General features: G+C 43.0%; 1 protein-coding gene across 1 annotated transcript in view; it reads right to left on the bottom strand.

Annotated features, from left to right (window-relative positions):
• Positions 1–27,914, bottom strand: part of LOC112230347 (protein kinase C alpha type) — a 245,119-nt gene that overhangs the window by 162,104 nt on the left and 55,101 nt on the right. Inside the window, exon 3 of the mRNA XM_024396599.2 lies at positions 68–150. Coding sequence (XP_024252367.1) covers positions 68–150 — 83 coding nt within the window. The remainder of the gene's footprint in view (positions 1–67; positions 151–27,914) is intronic.

Here is a 27,914-nt window from a genome sequence, read left to right on the forward strand (position 1 = left end):
TACAGACCCTAAAAGTGGAGAGGCGGTGAGAACATGAGGGGTAGAGGGTGGGGGCACGGCTACTTACGTCTGTGTCGGGACCCTTATCCGCCCCGGGGCAGCAGAACGTGACAAACTCATGGCACCTCTTGTGGACCACGAAACAGCAAACTGCAGAGAGAGAGAGAGAGAGAGAGAGAGAGAGAGAGAGAGAGAGAGAGAGAGACAGCGAGAGAGAGAGCGAGAGAGTGACAGAGAGAGACAGAGCGAGAGAAGAAGAGTGAGACAACTTGATCTGTTTTACAGTATCATAGCTTTAGCATATCTAAATTAGCCTGAAGTCTTGCAAGACAGAACAGACACCACTAAGAGCAGAGGGGGGAAAAAACACGGTCTGGCTAATCATCTCTCCAGATGGCTTGTACAGCCTACGGCAGCCAAAGTACTGTACTGTACCACTACCTCCTCACTGTCTCGCAGGCCTTACAGGCGCACACACACACAACGGCACGGCACGGTACTGCATTCTCACAGCCTCATTGAGTACACCCAGTGTGTGGCTACGCTAGCACCAATTTGGAAACAGAGCTAAGCTCAGACACTGGGGGATAATGGTGGTGGTGGAGCTGAGTGTATTGGCTGCTTGAATAACAGATCGTCTCTGAAGGCTCGGTCTTTTAGCTTGGCTACAGACTGCTGTCTGTGCCAATAGATCTCTCAGAATTGTAGCTATATATTTTGTATCTCTTTCCATCTCTCCAAACTATAGTACACTGAACAAAAATATAAATTGAACATGTAAAGTGTTGGTCCCATGTTTCATGAGCTGAAATAAAAGATCCTAGAAATGTTTGTTACGCACAAAAAGCTTATTTCTCTACAAATGTGATGGACGTAAACAAATTTGTACTTGTCAGTGAGCATTTCTCCTTTGCCAAGATACCTGACAGGTCTGGAAAGAAACTGATTATACAGCATGATCTTTACACGGGGGACCATAAAAGGCCATTCTAAAACATGCAGTTTTGTCACACATCACCAGAGATGTCTCAAGTTTTAAGGAGGTGTGCAATTAGCATGCTGATTGCAGGAATGTCCACCAGAGCAGTTGCCAGAGAATTTAATGTTAATTGCTATACCATAAGCCACCTCCAACGTCGTTTTAGAGAATTTGGCAGTACGTCCAACCGGCCTCACAACCACAGACTACGTGTAACCACAACAGCCCAGCACCTCCACATCCGGCTTCTACACCTGCGGGATCGTCTGAGACCAGCCACCCGGAGAGCTGATGAAACTGAGGAGTATTTCTGTCTGTAATAAATCCATTTTGTTGGGAAAAATGAATTCTGAATGGCTGGGTCAGGCTCCCCGGTGGGTGGGCTCCCAAGTTCGTGCCATGGCTGCACCCCTGCCCAGTCATGTGAAATCCATAGATTAGGGCCTAATGAATTTATTTCAATTGACTGATTTTCTTATGATCTGTAACTTAGTAAAATTGTTTACATTGTTGCACGTTGCGTTTATACTTTCGTTCAGTACATGTCTCTATATCCCTGGCTCTCACAGGCCCAGCCAAACTTAATTGCCTTCTGTGCTGTTAGCTCTATACTAAATGAATGGCACTGATGTTCAATAGCATTGATGTTCAGAGATGCACCGCTACCACTGGTAATTGTTACCTCTTTGACCTTTTCATGACCCAATATCAACATGTAGGCTACATTATATTAGCAGACGGTGAGAGGGTGGGTAACAATGTACTAAAGAGTTGTTGTTTTTTAACATCATTATCACAGTTTCTGTAGTAGAAATTTTAACTAAATTCTAAGTAGAAGGGTGCAATGTGCCCACTCAAAGCGAAGCTTCTTTTAGCTTTCAAACCAACATATAGGCCCTACTGACCAACAAAACCAGCCTAGCGGAGTATCGGCTGGGCCTACAATTATTCAGGAAGTCTGATCTGGCTGAAACACAGTAAGCATCAAGGCCAAACGTGTCACATCAACATTAACGATGGCCAAATGAATATCAACAACCCCGGCCCATCTCACCCCTAACATACTGGCTTGTTCAGACCAGTCAATACCCCTCGCGAGACCACAACCCATAACTCGTATTACCACAGCCACCCACATGAAAGCCGTCACGCCGTAAATCCAAATGATTAATAACTAACTGCCATAAGTCTGCAGTATAGCCGGCGAATGGTCTGAAGCATCCATTTACCCTGATAGATCGTTATGAACTGCCACGACGCCACAGAGTGTTATCAGCGAGTAAACAGTGAGTGTGGTCGCAACAAACCAACACGCAATAAAAATGATCGCTCAAATTCTATCCCCTATTCGCAATTAATTTGGTTTCTGAACCACGTCAGGTAATGATATACAGCAGGTAGACAATTATAATTTGCGTGGCACAACTTCCTTTGAGGCCGGGAAGGACTGCACTGTCAGGCCCCAGCCGCCAGAGAGATGTACAGCGGTCTATAATCTCTAATAAATGCGGAGGAAGAGGTGAACTATGGTCTCTCTGCGCCATTAAAAACGTCCATAATAACGAGACCCATTAGACAGGCTAAAGTCTCGCAGCAGTCCAGTCGACGTCTATTCTATTTCAGTGCTCCCAAACTGCTCTGAGAAGTGCCTTTATTGTATGTATTTTTAGGACCACTTTAGAGGAACCTGCTGCTCCAGGAGAAATTGGGTCATTCTGAACAATTGGGAACATTGCAGTTCACCTGACCCAACCTGTAACCTGCCCTGAGGCGATTGTTTCTTTATTAGAGTTTCTGGAAGGGGCCACGTTCCTCGCTAGTGGTTGAAAGAGAAAGGTCAAAGGGCAGAAGGCTGAAGATGGAAGAGGTTACGGCTGCATCTCCATGGATACAGGCCCTAGTGTCCTTATTAGAGGGGATATCTGCCGGTGAAACTAGACCCACTGTTCTCCTACAGGCCCGAAAGGAGCACTTAGGGCTTCACCACTGTTCCATCACCACCGTCATGTTGGAGCAACAGTTTCATTAGAGGCCTAAAGGACAGACAAGCCTTCATGCAACTGAACTGTTGCCATAGGTTAATGGGATCCACTTTGTAGACTTGTAAATACAGTGGGACTGTATTGAGTGACGATTCAAATCTAATAGCAGGACCTTATTAGTCAGAGTTTCACGGTTCAATGAGAAAGGATGAGCCGAGCATGCAACGGCTGTACTTGGGTCGGTGAAACTCTCAATGGCTGTGAATCACTACACAGTTCCTGGCTCAGGAGCAATGTGGACAAAGTGGTGGATTTGCAGGACTGCACTTGGATCAGAACAAGAAGTACAGTTAAAGGGTTAGATCAAACAAATTACAAAATGACACATTGGTTCCCCCTGTAAGCAGTCTATGGACAAGGTATGACAGCAAGCCATGCTTTGGGTTTATTTCCCTTGCACGGTTTCCAAATGCTAATGTTTTAGCATTTGTGGCACAAATCCCATCCTGGTAGCATTATTAGTCCTGGTTAGCGTTATTAACATGTTTTGTGAAGCTCAACAAAGTCACTTATCGATGATTTGAACAAAAAAAATGCTTATATCTGTACTGTGACTTGAATGGGAGTCACGGTACCAATATTATAATTTTGAGCATTTGGAAACAGTGCCAGGGAAACTTAACTAAAGCATGGATCAATGTCAAAACCTGGTCCATAGACTGCTGACAGGGTAAGGAAATCAACATTGTAATTTAGAAATTTGGGTGAACTATCCCTTTAACAACGGTAGACTGATCACTTTAAGGCTGTACCTGGATCAGAAATAATGGCGTCAAAAAGATAGCAAGACTTTGTACGACTTGGTGAGGTTTCAAAAGGCTTTGCATTCTAATGGAAAAGGAGAAGTAAGTGAACTGGTGAAAACGGAATATGAAGAGCAGAGAGAAAATGTCATGTTGACTTTTAATGAAGGGTCTCACTGATCTAATTATTGCACACCGAGGGCACCATGAATTATGGAGGGGCCACAATGTAATGTGGATGTTACAATAAATACTTATTACATCTTCAAATACGCCTCCAGCAGCAGAACAAGGGATTCCTAACTGAATGACAATGTCTCTCTTTCCCTGCCGTTGTTCCCGACTCAAATCAAACATTGACTTGATTATGAAGTATGTGTCAGAATAATATGATATGGGGGACTTGATTATGAAGTATGTGTCAGAATAATATGATATGGGGGCGGTTTAGAATCGACCTTTGGCAAGCAAGGCATCCCATTGCCGGCTCTCACAACAGGCTGTTCGACGTCACTTCGGCTTAGTCATGCTACTGTTAATTATCATTAACTGTTTAGAACAGTTTGCTGCGTACGAGGAACATTAAAAACACAGATTTGTTGAAAACTGCTGGCACGAGGCAGCATGCTTGTTTTTTTATACTTTTAGTTAGAACATTGGGTGAGCTTGACCCTGACAAGTGTAATTGCAATAATTATATTGATTTACAAAAACCACCCTTTTAAGTTGCACAAAAAAAGTGCTGGTTCTAATGGTGAGGTGAGCCTCTAAAAACAAGTATACTGAACTCCAGCTAAAGGCCTGATAGTCACTTCTGTGTGTCTCAGTGTCTCTCGGTTATGGTGTGAAGTGCTCTTGAGAGGGGAACAAGAGAAGGTGTTTAAGAGCAGAGCGCCCTGCCTCTAACCCGACTGTGCCAGGTCTTTCATGTCACGCCAAAGAGACTGAGGAGAAGTCAAGGACAGGGGAGTAGGACAGTCAGTCACCACACCAGGGAGAGGGGGAGTCTGGAGACGACCTCCAATCGATTGTGGCACTGAATCAACCTCGACCCAGACACGGATAGTCCGAGGGTGGGTGGAGGAGACCGGGGATAGAAGGGAAGTGACATTGATAGAATGCTGCTTGCATCATAAACCAACCAGAGAAGCCATAAATAAGGAAACTACCAAAGTGCTGAAACACTAATAATGCACAATAATGCAGGGCACTCAGCTAAATGGGACCTGAAAATCTTTTTCAAATCATACAGTAATTCTAAGAGATCCAAATTGGTTTCTTTTTATTTAGTGTGGTGCGTATTATGGACTCAAGTGCCTATTATCTGTAATAACTTGCATTGCAATACGGCGAAACCATGACCATTAAGACAATGACAACGATTATGATCACCATAGCAACAATAATGATGACGATACAAATGATGATGATAATAATGATAATAATAATTATGATGAAAGTATGGATAATAATGATGGGCATAATAATAATAATATGATGATGGCTGTCCGCAGTTAGGTTATGGTAATATCATAAACTCACAGATCCAGAAGTGGAAGGGGTGACAATATTTCCCAAAATCTGCTCCTCTCTGATATAATATAAACCACGGCCTGAGTGGATGACAGAAGGAGTAACCAACTTTCATGTTAAGTAACGGCGTGGAGGAGTTCTAAAACAGGAGAAATAAATGAATTCAGACATTGTGTTGTGTGATTTATTCCCCCTCAAGCCTGGCCAACTCCAATATTTCTGTTTTAAATGGGAAACAAAAAATGTGGTGGAGAAAAAGCGATAGGTTATAGATTTGGCTTGGCCATCTTAGTGGTAATAATATGTGTCTGTTATCCGAGCATAAATCTGTCTGATCGATGCGTTCAGATAATACTAAGGTACAATGCAGCCTTTTTCTATCTCAATATCAAATAACTTCTGGGTAACAATGAAGTACCTTACTGTGATTGTTTTCAAATAGTCAATAATAATCAAAAATAGCTTCTTCGCAAAGTGCATTTCTCAATAAATCATTTTGCTAGGATTGTCTGGGAGTGGTCTGAGTGGGGATGTCGCGACTTCGCCCTTAGTCGGTCCCCTCGCTTTGTTTGGGCGACGTTCGGCGGTCGACGTCACCGGTCTTCCAGCCATCGTCGATTCCACCTTTCATTTTCCATTTGTTTGGTCTCGTCTTCCCACACACCTGGTTTCAATCCCATCAATTACATGTGTATTTAACCCTCCGTTCCCCACATGTCCTTGTCCGGTATTGTTGATCATAAGAGTTTGGGCACGTTATGTCTGGTGTGCGAAGGGTTTCGTCCCATTGTATTTGTTTTTGTTCACGGTGATTTTTATTATTAAACTGCACCGTTGTAACAGTCTTCGCTCTCTTGGGCCTGACTTCTCTGCCGCCAGTACGCACTCATTACAGGGGAAGGGAAAACTGAAAACTGTTATTGGCAGAGAGGTCTGGAACTTTCTTTCTTATTGGTCTATCAACTAATTTATCACCTGGCGATATCACCAGACAGAACAAAAATCCATCCCACTAAAACAGGCTGAAATTTCAGCCGCTTTTCTTTCCAAACAGCTCTTACACTACAAGGGCAAAAAAACACAGGAAATCACATTTTTGACTGCATGGGGCCTTTAATTCTTGCTCAAGGTTGTAACAATGATTTATGTTGGATAGAGCCAGTCTCCCTACAGCCATTTTCTGCATCAACACTCATAATGCATATCACTCTGTATGTTCAGCTTCTTAATGAAAACCTATAATCTACTGAGGCATGAAGTCATACTCGCTGAAAATCATGAACTTCCAGTAGCCTTACTTTACAACATAATATATCAACATAATGACAGACTACTACCCTCTTATGGACCACAGCAGGTATTTAATCAGATCTCTCCCAAACAGATTTCTCAGCAGCTTGTTCGATGGGTAATTACAATAAAACAATAAAAAGTCCCTCTATCAGTATGTGGGATGTAGCGTTCCCTCGTTTTCATCTGCAATAAAAACTCTTTCGGGCCATAAAGGCTGAAATAGTAGCTGTTAGAGCATAGCACAGCTTCGGTGACTTTTAACAGCCCAGAACTACTGCAGCTTCCTCTTACCCATGCATCACATGACCCATACAATACGCACCACATGACCCATACAATACGCACCACATGACCCATACAATACGCACCACATGACCCATACAATACGCACCACATGACCCATACAATACGCACCACATGACCCATACAATACGCACCATGACCCATGACCCATGACCCATACAATACGCACCACATGACCCACAATACGCACCACATGACCCATACAATACGCACCACATGACCCATACAATACGCACCACATGACCCATACAATACGCACCACATGACCCATACAATACGCACCACATGACCCATACAATACGCACCATATAACATGGACGGAAGGGCATAACCATTCGTGGCAGGCTAAGCCTGGTTATGACATACGACACAACTCCATTGTCGTGAAGTGCTCGAGTGGGCTTGACGATAATATTGCTTATGTGATGGCCATCAAGCATTGACTGATTGTGAATGCACTTACATTTGTCATGTCATTCAGTGTGAAATCCACGAACGGGGTTTAAGGTTTGTCACGTCAGGTTTATGACGTCATGACGCCACTCATTCAGAGACGTGAGGGTTCCTGCACAGTGTTCCCCGAAGTGGCGCAGCGGTCTTAGGCACTGCATCTCAGTGCAAGAGGCGTCACTACAGACACCCTGGCTCCAATCCAGACTATCACAACCGGCCGCAATTGGGAGTCCCGTAGGGCGGCCCAGCGTCGTCTGGGTTTAGCCAGTGTAGGCCGTCATTGTAAATAAGAATTTGTTCTTAACTGACTTGCCTAGTTAAATAAAGGTTAAATAAAATAAATAAAAATAAACCAACTAGCTTCCTGTATGATGCTCTGTTTGCAGCCACGGTGAAAGGTTTTAGATTTGTCATGTCAGGTTTGTTATTACTCATTCAGAAGCACGGTAAGGGCTCCTAATTCCAGCTCAGTGTTAACCCTATACTGTACAATGCTCTCCCTCTCCACCCACTGTACTGCAAAATCTGGGTCCTGTTCATTATGGCAAACTGTTGCATGATGTTTAGCATAACAATCTCTTACTGGACTAGTTCAGATAGTACCTTTTCTTCCGTTTTGTGCCTACTGAACACAGCCCTGGTGGAGGTTAGTAGGGTGGAAACTGTGATTAATCTCAGAGCAGCTTAGTTTAAAGTCACTGGAGTCTCAGCCGGGGCTAGCAGAGGTCTCATGAGGGAAATGGAGGAAGAAACAGCTACATTTTCCCCCTAAATGTAATTCCCCCAAGAGGAGGCTAGTAAGTCTTCTGCTCGGGGAAATTCCTCAGTGCCGGGTGGTGAGTAGAGAAGAGAGAGGGAGGAGAGGAGTTTCATCTGATTTCAAGGGAGGCTTTAGGAGGCTTGGGTAGGGGTTTAGTCACACTTGGGAGATCTGGGCCGGGTGAGAGTCACTTCTTTCTTGTGCACCAAAAGAAAGACGAGAGAGACAAACAGACACGCTCACGTCCACAGCTGTGTCACCGTAGGGTTCATTTCTGTTCTGTAACTGGACCACACACACAGACAGTTAACCCTTTACACTCGTGGGAATTGGCCTATGTGGATATTCTGGATCCATTCAGCAACATGATAGGACTATTCCTGGAAAATGTGGGGTAGGTGCAACATAAGACCAGAGAAGTAAGTGTGCACAGTTTGAAGCAATTTCAAAAGAAGAGTCATCAACTTTAAGGTACTTTATTGAGCTCTCCTACAGGAGCCGTGCTGTTGAGGAATTACAACTCTGCATCCTCGCCATCACACAAGCACTGACATTGTTTACCCAATCCAAAAACATCCCATTATAAATCGCAATCTGGATCAGGTTGAGCGTGATTTGAAAGCGTGTTCTATTGCGCCAACACGACGAGCTAAGTTCTAAAAGATAAGAGGTCAGTCAAAACCCATACAGCGCTGGGAAGCGCAGAGCCAGAGCTCTGACGTCATGTATAGCATGTTACTGTGCAGCCACCGTGTTCCAATTTAGGCGCTTATTAGCCATTTTCAACCCGTATTCAGGTACGAATGTAAAGAAATACACACACACACACACACACATATAAACATCAACACCACAAATGCTGTTGAAACTCAACAAGTGGTCACGTTTTTTTTTGAGTGCCTTTTATAAGTTAACAGCATACACCACGTTATTGCTAGTTGAGTACAGTTCAAAACATAGCCCTGTTTGGAAGGCTCTTGTCCTGCACAGCCAGTGTCTACCGCCTTGGAAAAGACCAAGTCAAGGGGAAAGAGGGACGGGCCCCCTCGTGCAGGGAAAGGGTCGTCTGTTTCCAAGGGAACAAGCACAGTAAGGGCAATAATGACAGTGTCGTTAATTTCTTATGATTATATCTCCCAAGCTCCATCGGTAGCCCAGGGAGGAAGGGCGAGAACAGAGGTGTGTGCGCGCGCGCGTGTGTCTGCCTGCGTGTATGTGGATGAATGCACGTGTGTGATGATTGCCCTCCGCTGTCATCAGTGTTCTCTCTTCACAAAGAGGAGACATGGACCTCCTGTTGCACAACACTATGGGTATTATAGAGCCCATGGTCACGATGACAGCCAGGTACAACAGTGGTGCAGGGAAGAGATTATTACTTGACAGGGAACATAACTCGGTCTTTTCAAAACATGAAGGACACTCCACTCAATACGCACATTTGAGCTGAACGGAAGACATCATCCATTGGGAATTGAGACCATCTCTTGAACATCCTTTCTGCATTGCACTGTTCCTTTGCGGTCATCCACATCACCAATAGTTACTCAGTCAAGGAGACCTAATGCCTTTAGCTACCCTTTTTGTTCCATCGATACCTTATTTGTTCCCCAACTGTTTCTCCTTTACCCATATCGACAGCTGATGTTCTGAAAGAGCTGCAAAATCTGGAGTCCTACAAATCAGCTGGGCTAGACAATCTGGACCCTCTCTTTCTAAAATTATCCGCCGAAATTGTTGCAACGCCTTTTACTAGCCTGTTCAACGTCTCTTTCGTATCGTCTGAGATTCCCAAAGATTGGAAAGCTGCCGCGGTCATCTCTTCAAAGGGGGAGACACTCCAGACCCAAACTGTAATAGACCTAAATCCATCCTACCCTGCCCTTCTAAAATCTTCGAAAGACAAGCTAACAAACAGATCACCGACCATTTCGAATCCCACCGTACCTTCTCCGCTACGCAATCTGGTTTCCGAGCTGGTCATGGGTGCACCTCAGCCACGCGCAAGGTCCTAAACGATATCATAACCACTAACGATAAAAGACGGTACTGTGCAGCCGTCTTCATCGACCTGGCCAATGCCTTAGACTCTGTGAGTCATCGTATTCTTATCGGCAGACTCAACAGCCTTGGATTCTAAAATGACTGCCTCGCCTGGTTCACCAACTGTGTCAAATCGGAGGGCCTGTTGTCTGGACCTCTGGCAGTCTCTATGGGGGTGCCACAAGGTTCAATTCTCGGGACGACTCTTTCCTCTGTATATATCAATGATGTCGCTCTTGCTGCTGGTGATTCTCTGATCCACCTGTATACATCTGGCCCTTCTTTGGACAGTGTGCTAACAAACCTCCAAACAAGCTTCAATTCCTTACAACACTCCTTCCGTGACAGTCAACTGCTTTTAAATGCTAGTAAAACTAAGTGGATGCTCTTCAACTGATTGCTGCCCGCACCCTCCTGCCTGACTAGAATCACTACTTTGGACGGTTCTCACCTAGAATATGTGGACAACGACAAATACCTAGGTGTCTGGTTAGACTGTAAACTCTCCTTCCAGACTCACATTCAACATCTTCAATCCAAAATTAAATCTAGAAGAATCGGCTTCTTATTTCGCAACAAAGCCTCCTTCACTCATGCTGCCAAACATACCCTCGTAAAACGGACTATCCTACCGATCCTTGACTTCGGCGATGTCATTTACAAAATAGCCTCCAACACTCTACTCAGCAAACTGGATTTAGTCTATCACAGTGCCATCGGATTTGTCACCAAAGCACCATATACTTCCCACCACTGCGACCTGTATGCTCTCGTTGGCTGGCCCTCACTACATATTCGTCACCAAACCCACTGGCTCCAGGTTATCTATAAGTCTATGCTAGGTAAAGCCCCGCCTTATCTCAGCTCACTCATCACCATAGCAACGCCCACCCATAGCACACGCTCCAGCAGGTATATTTCACTGGTCATCCCCAAAGCCAACACTTACGTTGGCCAACTTTCCTTACAGTCCTCTGCTGTCAATGACTGGAACGAATTGCAAAAATCACTGAAGCTGGAGTCTTATATGTCCCTCTCTAACTTTAAGCATCAGCTGTCAGAGCAGCTTACCGATCACTGTACCTGTACACAGCCCATCGGTAAATAGCACACCCAACTACCTCATCCCCATATTGTTATTTATCATCGGTAACTTTTGCACCCCAGTAACACTACTTGCACATCTATCACTCCAGTGTTAATGCTAAATTGTAATTATTTCACCTCTATGGCCTATTTATTGCCTTTACCTCCCTACATTTGCACACACGGTCCATAGATTTTTAAATTGTGTTATTGACTGTACGTTTGTTTATCCCATGTGTAACTCTGTTGTTTTTGTCACACTGCTTTGCTTTATCTTGGCCAGGTCGCAGTTGGAAATGAGAACTTGTTTTCATCTGGCCTACCTGGTTAAATAAATGTGAAATACTTAAAAAAAAAATTTTTTTTAAATATACTCTTCCTGGTCAGCCTTAGCTTTGGTTGTGTCGTCGTTTTCTGGGAGTAATTGTTGGAGTGCTGGTTCTGCATTCAAAGTGCCAATTACGTTCTATTGACTAAATCCCCGCAGTATTCAACAGATGATTAGGGATCTTACAGGCTTGGCACACAATGGAAGTTTGAGGAGCGCAGATGACACCAGTTAAAATCAGAGCTCTATGGAGTACAGACAGAGGTCTATAGGCTTGACCTATGATGGAGATGTCTGGGATGGAACACGTTTTTATTGGCTCTCAAAAGAGAACCCTCACAGAATGGAGTTTGGCGAGAAACACGGTTGACACCCTTTACATTTGCCACTTACGGAAGGCGATCGGAGGCATGACACAGATTTGAGCATGACACAAAATGGAGGTTGGCCCGAACTCAAATCGACACTCTACAGTCCATATGGCCACGTCAGAGGCTTGACACAGAATGGAGGTCTCCGGAAGGTAGTCGCTGCTTGTTACACAATGAGCACTTATTGGGGATGGAAACTGTAGGAAGGAACACTGGCAGGGGGCACTTGAAGGAGGCGGTGCTAGAGGCAATAATCATCTGCCCATTCAAATGGGAGCCAATGGTGTCAAAGGCCAAGGTAACAATGATGCCAAGGTAACAATGGCGTCAAGGGGAGAAGCTGAACCAGGTTGATATCCAGATTTTATGAGGGTCCATTAAATCATTGATAATTATGTGGGACTGAGTCACTGGGAGAGCGTTATAGTAGCCTTCATAAAGGGCTCCAATGTGACTCGTCATGGTAGAGTTTATGATGTAGCAAAGATACCCAGGCTTCGTTCCGCAGCAACAGGTATTGAGCCACTATGCCAATGGAAGACACTCACTAAAATCATTGAATAGGAACATGGCCTCGGTTCATTTTTCTATTTTCTTCTTTCCAGATGGTATAGCTGTGTGAGATTATTATTACAATTTAATTATGCAACAAATCATGTCTTGCACAGGTAATGCCACTCACAGTATTGCTGTAGGAATAGTGGAATAGGAGGAAGATTCAATTTCCCCAGGAAATTATTCAGGAGTATGTTAATTCATTATCTGTGGTTGATTGAACCAAGCCAACCTTGTCGAGAAAAGAGATTAGTTTGGGTGAAGTGAAGCTGTTTACAAACCTGAACGACGGGATGGCTTGGATCAGATTGGTTTTTGAGTGTGTGTGTGTGCGGAGATTATCTTGACCGTGTTCATGTGTGTGTGTGTGTGTGTGGAATGCTTTTGACGGTGTTTACTACCTTCCTTTGAGGTGATAAAACGCCCTTTCACACTCCTGACCTCACTGCAGCCTTTTGAAGGCGTCAGACAGTATTTTTGAATAGCAAAACGGATTTGTTACATTATTCAACAGATAACAGAGCTCTGACAAAGATCTCAAAATCAGTATAGAGACGCCTGTGAGCTTGGCTACATTCAAACTTAAAGTTCTACTATCACTGCTGAAAATGTGTTCATTACATTAATTAATGCTACAAATTTGCACATTACATTAACGCTGCACATTTGCTCACTACACAGTTCTCTTCAATTATCCATGCAGAATAAAGAGAGAATGCAGCGGTGCCCAAACTAGGGGTTGTGACCTCATGTGGGGTCAGCTGATAATAAAATAGGGAAGTGGGAGAATTTCCTAAATCCTTAGCAATCTACTCGCAATACCCCACAATGACAAAGCAAACACAGGTTATTAGAAGTTAGCAAATGTATAAAGAAATTAAACAGAAATAGCTTATTTACATAAGTATTCAGACACTTTGCTATGAGACTCGAAATTGAGCTCAGGTTCATCCTGTTTCTATTGATCATCCTTGAGAAGTTTTTACAACTTGATTGGAGTCCACCTGTGGTAAATTCAATTGATTGGACATGATTTGGAAACACACACACGTCTATATAAAGGTCTATGTAAGGGAGAAGGGCCTTGGTCAGGGAGGTGACCAAGAACCCGATAGTCACTGACACAGAGCTCGAGAATTCTTCTGTGGCGAGCTGGACAAGCTTCCAGAAGAACAACCATCTCTGCAGCACTCTACCAATCAGGGCTTTATGATAGAATGGCCAAGCGGAAGCCACTCCTCAATAAAAGGCACATGACAGCCTGCTTGGAGTTTGCCAAAAGGCAAAGACTCTCAGACCACGAGAAACAAGATTCTCTGGTCTGAAGAAACCAAGATTGAGCTCTTTGGCCTGAATGCTAAGAGTCACATCTGGAGGAAACCTGGCACCATCCCTACGGTGAAGCATGATGGTGGCAGCATCATGATGTGGGGATGTTGTTCAGCGGCAGGGACAAGGAAACTAGTTAGGATCAAGGCAAAGATGAACGGAGCAAAGTACAGAGAGAACGGAGCAAAGTACAGAGATCCTTAATTAAGGTTCACCTTCCAACAGGACAACGACCCTAAGCACACAGCCAAGACGACGCAGGAGTGGCTTCAGGACAAGTCTCAATGTCCTTGAGTGGCCCAGCCAGAGCCCGAACTTGAACCCGATCGAACATCTCTGGAGAGACCTGAAAATAGCTGTGCATCAGTGCTCCACATCCAACCTGAAAGAGCTTGAGAGGATCTGCAGAGAAGAATGGGAGAAACTCCCCAAATACAGGTGTGCTAGGCTTGTAGTGTCATACCCAAGAAGACTCGAGGCTGTAATTGGTGCCAAAGGTGCTTTAACAAAGTACTGAGTAAAGGGTCTGAATACTTATGTAAATAAGGTATTTCAAAAAAAATGTGGGGTATTGGGTGTAGATTGATGAGGAAAACATAACAATGTAATCAATTTTAGAATAAGACTAACCTAACATAATGTGGAATAAGTCAAGGGGTCTGAATACTTTTCCAAAGACACTGTATATATTATAATAGCATCTTTGTATCTCAGAATCATTGTAATGTGGTTAACGTTGAAATTCCAAGTGAAAATTAATCAAATCTAAAAAGATACAATTTAACGAGAGAGTGCCCTTAGATCATGGGAAAAGGCCACACTCAGACTTCCGACTTCAGCACGTTCAAGACAACTGGTTTTGAACGGTCATCCAACTCGGAATCTTGGGCATCTTTCTAGAGCTCTACCTAAAGATCACTGACGTCATGATTTGACCTCTTATTTTTTTTCACAGTTCCCAGTTGTCTTGAAAGCACCATAAAATTCATAGTAGGTGACCCTTCGCCAGCTCATATTAGTGTGAAGCTGGACTCAGAGCTCTCGTCTGCATTAAAACCAAATATCGATCAAGGTTAGATGTGACAGCAGAGATGAGGTGCGCACGCCGCACTGCCGACCACGCTCCCTGACTTTGAGAAGCTCCGAAGCGACATGCATCAATCACACCCATCTCATTAGCGGTGGTGAGAAGAGACATTATGTCAGACTAATTTGCAATTGACTGTCATAGTCCCACCTTAAAAGTATGTGATGGTGAGTTGAGAAGACAATCAGAAATACTGTTAGAATCTATTTCAATTGACTGCCATAGCCCCCAAATAAATAAGTAAACATCGGCAGTTAATTCAAATCATTTTTTAGACCTGGTTGGGGTCGCGAGAATTTTCAGTTATCGAAATCGGGTGGTGGGCCAAAAAAGTTTGGGAACCCCTGATCTAATGAAACATGATCATTGTCAGCGATGCTTGCACTGCAGAGAGCCGTTTTAAATGAAACCATAAAACACTTGCCAGAGGCAATCGTCTGGTATATTAGGCTGAAGATATATTAGGCTGTGTGTACTCTACAGCAAACCTGGCCTGACAGCCAACTAGTCCTACGAGAGACAAACATCTAACCTGGGCTGTGTGCAGCAGGGCACACTGTCAACATAAAAAGAAAATGAGTGTTTCCAATTGGAAAGGTGGTCCCTCCCTGTTTCAGTCTGTTTTCTTCCATTTGTTTCCTAATGAACAGGACCCTGACTAGTCGACACACCTGACCTGACATTTAGTCTGTGCCACTCCCATAGATAGATTTCAAAGGCCCTTAGCTCTGATTGGCTGGTGGTCCAGCCTATGGCTGGTAGGCGCATTACCAGTCCCCGTAGAGCTCTGTTCATGAGCGATCTTCCTGCACCCATAGTGTGTGTGTGACCTGTGGTCAGACCATCCATTTCAGCAGGAGACAGGGCAAACAAGCTCTGGAGGTTGATAGACAGCAACACAATTCACTTGCTGGAACTAGGTCTACCTTTATGAGGCTCTGTATATGTCTGAATCACCATCAATACCAGGATTCCCCATCTTCCCCAGGTAAGGAATTGTAGATAACAGTGAATGGCTTTTTGAAGAGTCAATTAGAACCTGATCAATAAGGGCTTTCAGAAGGGAAATGGGGGGGGATACAGTATGGTTATGAATGCTGTTACCCGAGGCCTAACAGATAGTGTGAAAAACAGCCGTATTTTCTTGGTAAAAACCACAAGTATAAACCACTGGGGAGGTTCCAGTGTGCTTCAGAAGATTCTAATTGTGTGGATTTGGGTTAGCAGCTACATTAGCCCCACTTAACAGGCTTACAGCCTTGATCTCTTCACTCTGTCAGAGATAAACATCAGTGAGAGAATATAGCGCCGCATTAGCGATTAGCATGCCATGGCATCTGTGGTGCTAGAAGCTAGTGGCCTAGCGCTAAGTGACGACGGCGTTCGAAGCTCACGCGTGAACATGCGTCTTGCTATGGACTGGGGACAGCGCACTATGCCCCATGGCCATGGTCGGTGCAGACAAGGATGATGGATATGAGGAACAAGTCAACCAAGACAAGAGAGCGAGGGACGGAGAGAGCTGCCGCTTCCACACAACTCAACACCTCCGTAGGAACGACTGATCCTGGACACCTGCCAAAATTACAACACCACACCAACGGCTTGGAGTCACACTCCCTCCAATTAGTCCTCATTACAAAATCTCAGCTGCATGATAACCTCTCTGAAAATGAGAGGTTCGTACAGTACAATCGAACCGTAATAACCAGGGGATCAGTCAAACTAACACTTGCTGGCCATAATAAAATAGACTACAACCACAGGACGACAACTTTTTCGTAATTGAATTATGAACTCAAATTATCCAGCTATGCTCCTTCTGTTCGTTATTTGTCTTGGCAGCTCTCCTCTGAAACCGAGCAGTTTCCAAAATGAAGCAATCAATTAAGCCAAGTGGTAAAACGCCAATGTACTGCCGAGAAAGTTTTTATTTGTTTTTAATTAATCAAATCAACTATTCAATGTGGTAAAACTCTAATGTACTGCAGATAAATAGTTTCCCAAAACTCCAATGTACTGTCAATAATGGAGGTTCATTTCTAGTTCTTCCAGACTAGAAAGTGTTAAACAATGATGCTCCTCCCCCACCAGAAACTGGCAAAACATTGTCTAGGGTAGAACAGGGAAAGAGTGGGCTAGTACTTGATTGATCCCAATTTGGGGAATTGCTTTACCACAACAAGCGTCAGCAGTGATTGCAATGACAAGGATCCATAACACATAGTAAAAAAAACACATGTAAAATAGAGACAACTGCGCCTTGGGAACAATAAGAGATCAAGCCCAATTAAACAGGACAAGGAATAAGGAAATGATACTTAAAGACAAGTCTTCTCTGATCAATGGACCACAGATTAGGAAGTCATGAAATAAAGGTTTTGGTTGTTGTTGCTGGCCCAGTTAATGTCATGTTTCAGTAGGGAGATCCACAATAACTGCTTCTGCTGTCGTGGGAGGAGGAACAACACAATCGATCTGACGACCAATAGAAAATGCAATCTGGACCGGAATCAATACGGCCTCGTCAAAGCGGTTTTGATACAACAACAACAAAAAAATCTAATGACACATTATGCGTCTCTGTAGTCTGCTGCGTGCATTGAGATTTTGATTGGGCTGGGATTGCTCACACGCATTAAACTCTTTTGTCCATCAAAACCTCTCATCTAGATCTGAGATGAGAATAATCCCCCCCCAAAAATATATAATGAAGAACCATGATTGCTGCTGTGCTGATGCGTAAACAAATCAAGCAGAGCACACTGCTTAGTGATGCATTTCCATCGCTATTGTAATCATCATAGTGATTACAGACTGCACAAATAGGCTGTAAAACAAAACATTGGGACTCCATTAAATTGAGAGTTCGAGCAGGAAAACAAATATTTCATTTATTCTGACTATCCCCTAGTCTCACTGTGAATTTACTCCAATGTGTATTACGTAGCAATATCAATGGCACAATATAGGCAGGGGACCATAGGCTATAGGTACAGCAATACCCAACAGCCATAAGTATTCAATGTATCAAAACAACTGGGTGCTTGCGTTACTGTGAAGGAAGGAAGGGGGTTTAATTGAATGTGCGCATGGGGAGCGGCAGTGACAAACACGAAAACGACAGGTGATGATAAAGCTAATTTGACTGCATTATTCTCTCTCTCTTCCCTGTTGCACTGAGATAAGCAGAGGACATTTGCATAATTGTTCCGTTTGGGTTGTTTTTCCCCTTTTGTGCGCTTGAGGTGGTGAGGTTGAAAATAGCAGCGTTATAGACATAGTAGCGTCATAAACACCCGACGGGTTGACGTCAATGAGAAGAAGACCCTTTAGAGCGCCTCAAGCCTCTTTACTGTTAGCTTGATAATGGGTCCTGTTATTCTCTCACGAGCGGGTTTGTTGGAGTAAAACAATATAATTGAGAAGTCGTTCAATTGATTCTAGGCCTTGATATATAACTGTATGTTGCGCTTTCAAATTGTAGGCTACGTTCTCCATTTTTAAACAAGTGCAAGTGCTCTGGGTACGGTAGGTGGAACAATGGAAACAAAGAGTTTATACGAGAGTGGTTCGAGAAGGTGGTCACGTGGTTTGTAATGGGTTGCATGGGTAGCATATAGCATGGGTAGCATGGGTTTGACCAAGGGACCACGTTTTTACCACAGATGTACACTACCATTCAAATGTTCGGGGTCACTTAGAAATGCCCTTGTTTTTGAAAGAAAATCACATTTTCTGTCCATTAAAATAACATCAAACTGATCAGAAATACAGTGTAGACATTGTTAATGTTGTAAATGGACTATTGTAGCTGGAAACTGCAGAATATTTTATGGAATATATACATAGGTGTACAGAGGCCCATTATTAGCAACCACTGTGTTCCAATGGCACGTTGTGTTAGCTCATCCAAGGCTAAATGATCATTAGAAAACCCTTTTGCAATTATGTTAGCACAGCTGAAAACTGTTGTGACTATTAAAGACACAATAAAACTGGTCTTCTTTAGACTAGTTGAGCATCTGGAGTGTCAGCATTTGTGGGTTCGATTACAGGCTCAAAATGGCCAGAAACAAAGAGCTTTCTTCTGAAACTCGTCCGTCTATTCTTGTTCTGAGAAATGAAGGCTTTTTCATGCGAGAAATTGCCAAAAACTAACTGGTACAACGCTGTGTACTACTCCCTTCACAGAACTGGCTCTAACCAGAATAGAAAGAGGAGTGGGAAGACCTGGTGCACAAGTACATTAGTGTGTCTAGTTTGAGAAACAGATGCCTCACAAGACCTCAACTGGCAGCTTTATTAAAACATGCAAAACACCAGTCTCCACGTCAACAGTGAAGAGGCAACTCTGGAATTCTGAACTTCAAACAGATTCAACCACAAAGACCAGGGAGGTTTTCCAAGGCATCTCAAAGAAGGGCACCTATTGGTAGATGGGTAAAAAATATAAAAAATATAAAAAATAATTGAATATCCCTTCGAGCATGGTGAAGTTATTAATTACACTTTGGATAGCCTGTATCTTTGTATTGATACACTAACTTAGTTGCCAGAGCGGAAGGAAACCGCTAAATCGATTTCACCATGAGGCCAATGGTGACTTTAAAACAGTTATAGAGTTTAATGGCTGGGATAGGAGAAAACTGAGGATGGCTCAACAAAGTAAAACTGAAAAAAATTAAATGAACTTTCTGTCCTGAATACAAAGTGTTATATTTGGGGCAAATCCAACACGTCACTGTCTACACCTCTTCACATTTTCAAACATGGTGGTGGTGGCTGCATCATGTTATGGGTATGCTTGTCAACGGTAAGGAGTTTTTAGGGAGGTTTTTTGTTGATAAAAATAAACAGAATAGTGCTAAGCACAGGCAAAATCCTAAAGGAAAACCAGGTTCAATCTGCTTTCCAACAGACACTGTGACAAATTCACCTTTCAGCAGGACAATAACCTAAAACACAAGGCCAAATATACACTGGAGTTGCTTACCTAGACAACATTGAATGTTCCTTGAGTGGCCTAGTTACAGTTTTGACCTAAATAGGCTTGAAAAATCTATGGCAAGACTTGAAAATGGCTGTCTAGAAATGATCAACACCAACTTGACAAAGCTTGAAGAATTAAAAAAAAAAAAAAAATGCAATTATTGTAAAATCAAGTTGTGCAAAGCTCAGAGATTTACCCAGAATTACTTGCAGCTGTAATCTCTGCCAAAGGTGATTCTAACATGTATTGACTCACAAGTGTGATACATTTCAATACATTTGTCATTATGGGGTATTGTGTGTAGATGGGTGAGAGAGAATGTTGAATTCAGGCTGTAACACAACACAATGTGGAAGAAGTCAAGTGGTATGAATAGTTTCTGAAGGCACTTTAGCCTAGTTCAATAGTTCAACTATGTTACTCGAACATGGGCCAAACACTCGCTAACATTATTTGCACTGCCTTTCCCTTGAGGACCACAAAAACAAAAATTCCTCCTCCCTGCATTCTCAGCAGACACACACAGGGCAGAGCCAAGCTTCCTGTTTAGCCAGCGCGAGGCTAATGCTGGGGGAGAACAGCTGGCCTCCATTAGATAGCTTCTCCGTGTTGAAGAGCTGGTGAAGAGACCTAAGAGGGGGGAGTAGAGGGAGGCTAGGTATCATAATCACTGCCTGCCGCAATGGAAGCCTGTAGCGCAGATGTTTTCCTTCAGCGAAGAATTCTCCAGTGTCATTAGAAACGGACCTGTTCTGAGCCACTTTTCAATGCTAAACATGTAAACCGTACAGTTTGCATGCTGAGGTAAGCTAGCTAGCTTGACAATGTAAGACAGGTTTACAGTTCAATTTCTTAAGGAATGTACTAACACTGACCGTGCAGTTCCACATGCATTGCGCCTAGTCTGACAATACCTTGCCATTATATTTTTCAACCTGGGGTGTATTCATTAGCGCAAACTGTAGCAATACGTTTTGTAACGATAAGGAGAGTTTCTTATTGGACAAGTTTAGGTAGGTCCCTCCCTGTTTTGGCCCTTTTGCTTCCATTTTGTTCCTTGTGAACACACCCCTGGTGTAACTACGGTTAAAGACATGTTCTGGCTAGTAGGGCCATGAGGGAATTGATAGGGTGTAGACTTAATGGGATTCAGCTAACGCAAGGCTAATCCATAAACAAGGCCAATAAACTCTACCCAGGCCAAGAAAAGCAGGGAGAACAGGACTAGACATCTCAATTTGCAGTTAAAACATATGTGAATAAAAAACAAATGTGATATGTTTTTTAGACCATTTTGTTGGCAAAGTACAAAACTCCCCATTAGAATATTTGGTACCACCAGTAAAGAGTAGTAAGGTACAACCATGAACCTTTTCACGTTTTTTTTTTTTTATAAGAGTGATGTCAAAATGCACTCAATGTTCCAAAATGTGATTGTTATGCAACAGGACAGTTGCCCTCAAACCAAGACATGCTGCTGGCTAATTATCTATAGGCTGATTCAACTTGTCAATTTCCAGTTATTTTCTAACAAGTTTGATTTTCTAACGACAGTTTGAATTGAGGTGTGTTCCACCTCCTCATAAATTCACAAAAATGTAGCCAATTTTACTGTTGAGGACAATTTACATTGTTTTTGAGTCTGACAAAATTCTCTCTTCGACGAGAGCCCAAGCACTTCCCCAGTGTTTCCCCAGATCAAGTATGCAGACGTTTGCGCATTCTAGCCAGAACAGAACCTGCGCTAACACATCTGGCACATTTTCCGGCTGGTGCCCGCATTGCCTTCATTGTTGTTTTCCTTACTATTAATAACAACAACAGCATACCTATCAAAGTAAGTGGCTTATTACAGTATCATTATAGTTTCTGAATACCGTGTTGTTGTTTCTACTGTAGCACATCGTATGTACGTACAGTTGAAGTCAGACGTTTACATACACTAAGGTTGGAGTCATTAAAACTAGTTTTTCAACCACTCCACAAATTTCTTGTCAACATACTACAGTTTTGGCAAGTCGGTTAGGACATCTACTTTGTGCATGACAAGTAATTTTTTCAACAATTGTTTACAGACAAGATTGTTTCACTTAAATCACAATTCCAGTGGGTTTATATACACTAAATTGACTGCCTTTAAACAGCTTGGAAAATTCCAGAAAATGATATCATGGCTTTAGAAGCTTCTGATTGACTCAAATTATGTCAATTAGCCTATTGGAGGTGTACCTGTGGATGTATTTTCAAGGCCTACCTTCAAACTCAGTGCCTCTGTGCTTGACATCATGGGAAAATCAAAAGAAATCAGCCAAGACCTCAGAAAAATAATGGTAGACCTCCACAAGTCTGGTTCATCCTTGGGAACAATTTCCAAACGCCAGAAGGCACCACACTCATCTGTACAAACAATAGTACGCAAGTATAAACACCATGGGACCACACAGCCGTCATACCCCTCAGAAAGAAGATGCGTTCTGTCTCCTAGAGATTAACGTACTTTGGTGTGAAAAGTGCAAATCAATCCCAGAACAACAGCAAAGGACCTTGTGAAGATGCTGGAAGAAACTGGTACAAAAGTATCTATATCCACAGTAAAACGAGTTCTATATCGACATAACCTGAAAGGCCGTTCAGCAAGGAAGCCAATGCTCCAAAACCTCCATAAAAAAGTAAGACTACGGTTTGCAACTGCACATGGTGACAAAGATGATACATTTTGGAGAAATGTCCATCTGGTCTGATGAAACAAAAATAGAACTGCTTGGCAATAATGACCATCGTTATGTTTGGTGGAAAAGGGGGAGGCTTGCAAGCCAAACAACAACATCCCAACCGTGAAGCACGGGGGTGGCAGCATCATGTTGTGGGGCTGCTTTGCTGCAGTAGGGACTGGTGCACTTCACAAAACAGATGGCATCATGGAGGATGGAAAATTATGTAAATATATTGAAGCAACATCTCAAGACATCAGTCAGGAAGTTAAAGCTTGGTCGCAAATGGGTCTTCCAAATGGACAATGACCCCAAGCATACTTGTGGCAAAATGGCTTAAGGACAACAAAGTCAAGGTATTGGAGTGGCCATCACAAAGCCCTGACCTCAATCCCATAGAAAACTTGTGGGCAGAACTGAAAAAGCATGTGCGAGCAAACCTGACTCAGTTACACCAGCTCTGTCAGGAGGAATGGGCCAAAATCCACCCAACTTATTGTGGGAAGCTTGTGGAAGGCTACTCGAAACGCATGACCCAAGTTAAACAATTTAAAAGGCAATGCTACCAAATACTAATTGTATGTAAACTTCTGACCCACTGGGAATGTGATGAAAGAAATAAAAGCTGAAATAAATCATGCTCTCTACGATTATTCTGGCATTTCACATTCTTAAAATTAAGTGGTGATCCTAACTGACTCAAGACAGGGAATTTTTACTCGGATTAAATGTCAGGAATTGTGAAAAACTGAGTTTAAATGTATTTGGCTAAGGTGTATGTAAACTTCCGACTTCAAATGTATTTAATATATTTGACACTTTCTTCATCGACATCGCCTTCAAATATAAATGAATATGAATTCTCCATATTGCGCGTATCTGGTTCATACACTTCCTGCTAATTGCATTTGGCTAAGGTGTATGTACATTTCCGACTTCAACTGTAAGCATGTATGTATGGAGTATAATGTATTTACTGTTTATTCAAGTGCTGGTGACAAATCATGCATTCTGATTCTTGCATAGATGGTAATAGACACATATGAACGTGTGCAAAATACGTTTTGGATGTTGTACTGATAATGCTGAGCTTCTGCTAAGCTAAACGCCAGCTATGTGTCGCGCCATATTCATTGACATCATACAATGCATTCTGGTTGTCATGTAAACATCTGTCAGAACAGATGTCGCATTCAAAACAACAAAATACGAGGTCAAATCATGACGCCAGTGTTCTTCAGGTCGGATAGTCGGAGCTCTAGAAAAGGAGGCCAAAGTCCGAGTTGAATGATTTTTCCCAGTCAGAGCAAATGTTTTTCCGGAGTTCCCAGTTCTGCGTTGCCAGTTGATTTGAACGCGGCAATGGATGTTATCACAAAACGAGGTGAAGGGATGCTTCACTTGACTGACTTAGATCGCAACGATCATTACTCAGGGTTGCCAGCTTGAAGGGGTTTTATCTTTATTTAGCTGATACACTTCTGCGTTTGCCCCCTATTTACTGATAAATCCACCATCATACTAATATTTCCTGTATCATCTCCCCCTCCCATAGTTTGCAAGCCAAACCGTTGCGACAGACGTTTTCATGAGAAGACCGTTTTTTCGGGATGTCTCATGGTCTGACAAACACCACTGTAGCTCGGCCACCTTCCACCGCCGATGCGGAAGGCCGGACATGCACTGGATGGAGACGCAGCCTATGCAAAAAAATAAATAAAACTGCCGCTTTTGATGGGAACTTTTTTATTATGTTACTTAGATCGACGCGTCAATAGATTCTAAAGGATTAAAGTGTTGTTTGGTACAACTATTAAAGTAAATCACATAAAAAAAATGTTGTCACATACGCCGATTACAACAGGTGTAAACCTTAACGTGAAATGCTTACTTACAAGTTCTTAACCAACAATACAGTTAAGAAAATACAGTTCAGAAAATATTAACTAAAGTTTAAAAAAAGTTGTAAAAAATAATGAAGTTATATACAGGGGGTACTGGTACCGAGTCAATGTACGGGGGTACAGGTTAGTCGAGGTAATTTGTACATGTAGGTAGGGGTAAAGTGACTATGCATAGATAATGCATTGATTAATTGTTCAGCAGTCTTACGGCTTGGGGGTAGAAGCTATTATGGAGCCTTTTGGACCTAAACTTGGCGTTCCAGTACCGCTTGCCATATGGTAGCATAGAGAACACTCTGACTTGGGTGACTGGCGTCTGAACATTTTTGGGCCTTCCTCTGACACCGAATATATAAAACCATGACTCATTATTTTGCAGACCCAGGGTTTAGAAGTTTCTTTACACCCCATCAATATTTTGCACATTGATGAGATTTTGTTTTACTACAATGTAAAAACAATTTCAACAGAGCTATGTTGGTTTAAAAAGCAGACTCTTCCAAATGAAAAATCGATCAGTAAATCAGATGGCATTTTCCTAGTGAATCACAAACACACTTGTGCAGTGGAAGACAGTGTCACAGCAAGCCTGGTTCCAGATGTTTGGGGTTTTAGGCTGGGTTTCTGTACAGAACTTTGAGAGCTGATGTACGAAGGGCTATATAAATACATTTGGGAAAAAATCTGTTTGTGCTGCAACTCCTATGCAAAGAAATTGGCTATACTGCACAAACAGATCCGGAACCAGTCTATAATATCAATGCCTAATCAATCTGCAAACCCATCTAGCAGTTTGAAAAGTCAGTGACCAGTCGTACATTTCACTCCTCATTGACTAAACCTGACCACACATCCCCTGCTGGCTCAACCTCGTCTATCAGCTGAGCCGGAGCTGCCAGTTGTTATATTTGATTTTAATATTAGCACTGAACTCAGGTACCCCGGTCAGTAGCCTGGGGAGGGAGAGAGAGAGAGAGAGGCTGAGGGTTAAGAAATGATATGTCCCTCCAATTAGCCGACCAGGCCTCTGGCTTGTCCAATTAGAGCGGAGGAGAGGGAGCGGTCGTCGTGGCAGCCAGTTAACCCCCGAGCCTCAGCTAAATTCCAGGGTGCTATTGGCTACACTAGAGGTCAGAGGTCAGCCTTAGGTAGTTGCCCCGCCTTATTAGAGTGAGATGGAGAGATATTGATGTATGTAATAAAGAAAATAATAATAATAGAAAGACAATTGTTTTACTTCTTGTTCTATTGCCACATTCCAAAACTGCATTGTCATACTACAGTCGTGGCCAAAAGTTTTGAGAATGACTCAAATATTAATTTCTACAAAGTTTGCTGGTTCAGTGTCTTTAGATATTATTGTCAGATGTTACTATGGAATACTGAAGTACAATTACAAGCATTTTATTACGTGTCAAAGGCTTTTATTGACAATTACATATAGTTGATGCAAAGAGTCAATATTTGCAGTGTTGACCCTTCTTTTTCAAGACCATCTGCCCTGGCATGCTGTCAATTAACTTCTGGGCCACTGATGGCAGCCCATTCTTGCATATTCAATGCTTGGAGTTTTGTCATAATTTGTGGGTTTTTGTTTGTCCACCCGCCTCTTGGGGATTGACCACAAGTTCTCAATGGGATTCAGGTCTGGGAAGTTCCCTGACCATGGCCAAAATATTGATGTTTTGTTCCCCGAGCCACTTAGTTATCACTTTTGCCTCATTGCAAGGTGCTCCATCATGCTGGAAAAGGCATTGTTCGTCACCAAACTGTTCCTGGATGGTTGGGAGAAGTTGCTCTCAGAGGATATGTTGGTACCATTCTTTATCCATGGCTGTGTTCTTAGGCAAAATTGTGAGTGAGCCCACTCCCTTGGCTGAGAAGCAACTCCACACATGAATGGTCTCAGGATGCTTTACTGTTGGCAGGACACAGGACTGATGGTAGCGCTCACCTTGTCTTCTCCGGACAAGCTTTTTTCCGGATGCCCCAAACAATCGGAAAGGGGATTTATCAGAGAAAATGACTTTACCCCAGTCTTCAGCAGTCCAATCCCTGTACCTTTTGCAGAATATCAGTCTGTCCCTGATGTTTTTCCTGGAGAGAAGTGGCTTCTTTGCTGCCCTTCTTGACACCAGGCCATCCTCCAAAAGTCTTTGCCTAACTGTGCGTGCAGATGCACTCACACCTGTCTGCTGCCATTCCTGAGTAAGCTCTGTACTGGTGGTGCACCAATCCCGCAGCTGAATCAACTTTAGGAGACGGTCCAGGCCCTTGCTGGACTTTCTTGAGCGCCCTGAAGCTTTCCTCACAACAATTGAACCGCACTCCTTGAAGATCCGATAACTGGTTGATTTAGGTGCAATCTTACTGGCAGCAATATCCTTGCCTGTGAAGCCCTTTTTGTGCAAAGCAATGATGAAGGCACGTGTTTCCTTGCATGTAACCATGTTTGACAGAGGAAGAACAATGATTCCAAGCACCACCCTCCTTTTGAAGCTTCCAGTCTGTTATTCGAACTCAATCAGCATGACAGAGTGATCTCCAGCCTTGTCCTCGGCAACACTCACACCTGTGTTAACGAGAGAATCACTGACATGATGTCAGCTGGTCCTTGTGGCAGGGCTGAAATGCAGTGGAAATGTTTTTGGGGGATTCAGTTCATTTGCATGGCAAAGAGGGACTTTGCAATTAATTGCAATTCATCTGATCACTCTTCATAACATTCTGGAGTGTATGCAAATTGCCATCATACAAACTGAGGTAGCAGACTTTGTGAAAATGTATATGTGTCACCACAACTGTACTTAGACATAACATAAATACTTCAGACTGTTATTTCGAACCTTTATTTAACTAGAAGGTAAGTCAGTATTTATGTATTGAACAATTTCTATACAAATATATAAATCGCAAATCTCCAAGTGGAGAGACTTGGATTAAATGTAAAACATGCAGCAATCAGGAGTCAAACAAGACCTCCGAGCAGCCCAAGGCTAAAAACAAGACCTCCGAGCAGCCCAAGGCTAAAAACAAGACCTCCGAGCAGCCCAAGGCTAAAAACAAGACCTCCGAGCAGCCCAAGGCTAAAAACAAGACCTCCGAGCAGCCCAAGGCTAAAAACAAGACCTCCGAGCAGCCCAAGGCTAAAAACAAGACTTTGAGCAGCCCAAGGCTAAAAACAAGACCTCCGAGCAGCCCAAGGCTAAAAACAAGACTTTGAGCAGCCCATGACCTCCGACAAAGGCTAAAAACAAGAAGCTTTGAATGAATAGCCAGCAGTGCCCAGGAATTGTGCCGAGGAACAGAATCAAATGAATTTGGGAGGGGGGGGTTCAATTTGTATGGCAATTATCAGTGCTAAGACCCCTTTCTTCCCTCAGAAGATGACTGATGAGTGT

This window comes from Oncorhynchus tshawytscha, linkage group LG32 (assembly GCF_018296145.1).
Source record: "Oncorhynchus tshawytscha isolate Ot180627B linkage group LG32, Otsh_v2.0, whole genome shotgun sequence".
Classification (NCBI taxonomy): domain Eukaryota; kingdom Metazoa; phylum Chordata; class Actinopteri; order Salmoniformes; family Salmonidae; genus Oncorhynchus; species Oncorhynchus tshawytscha.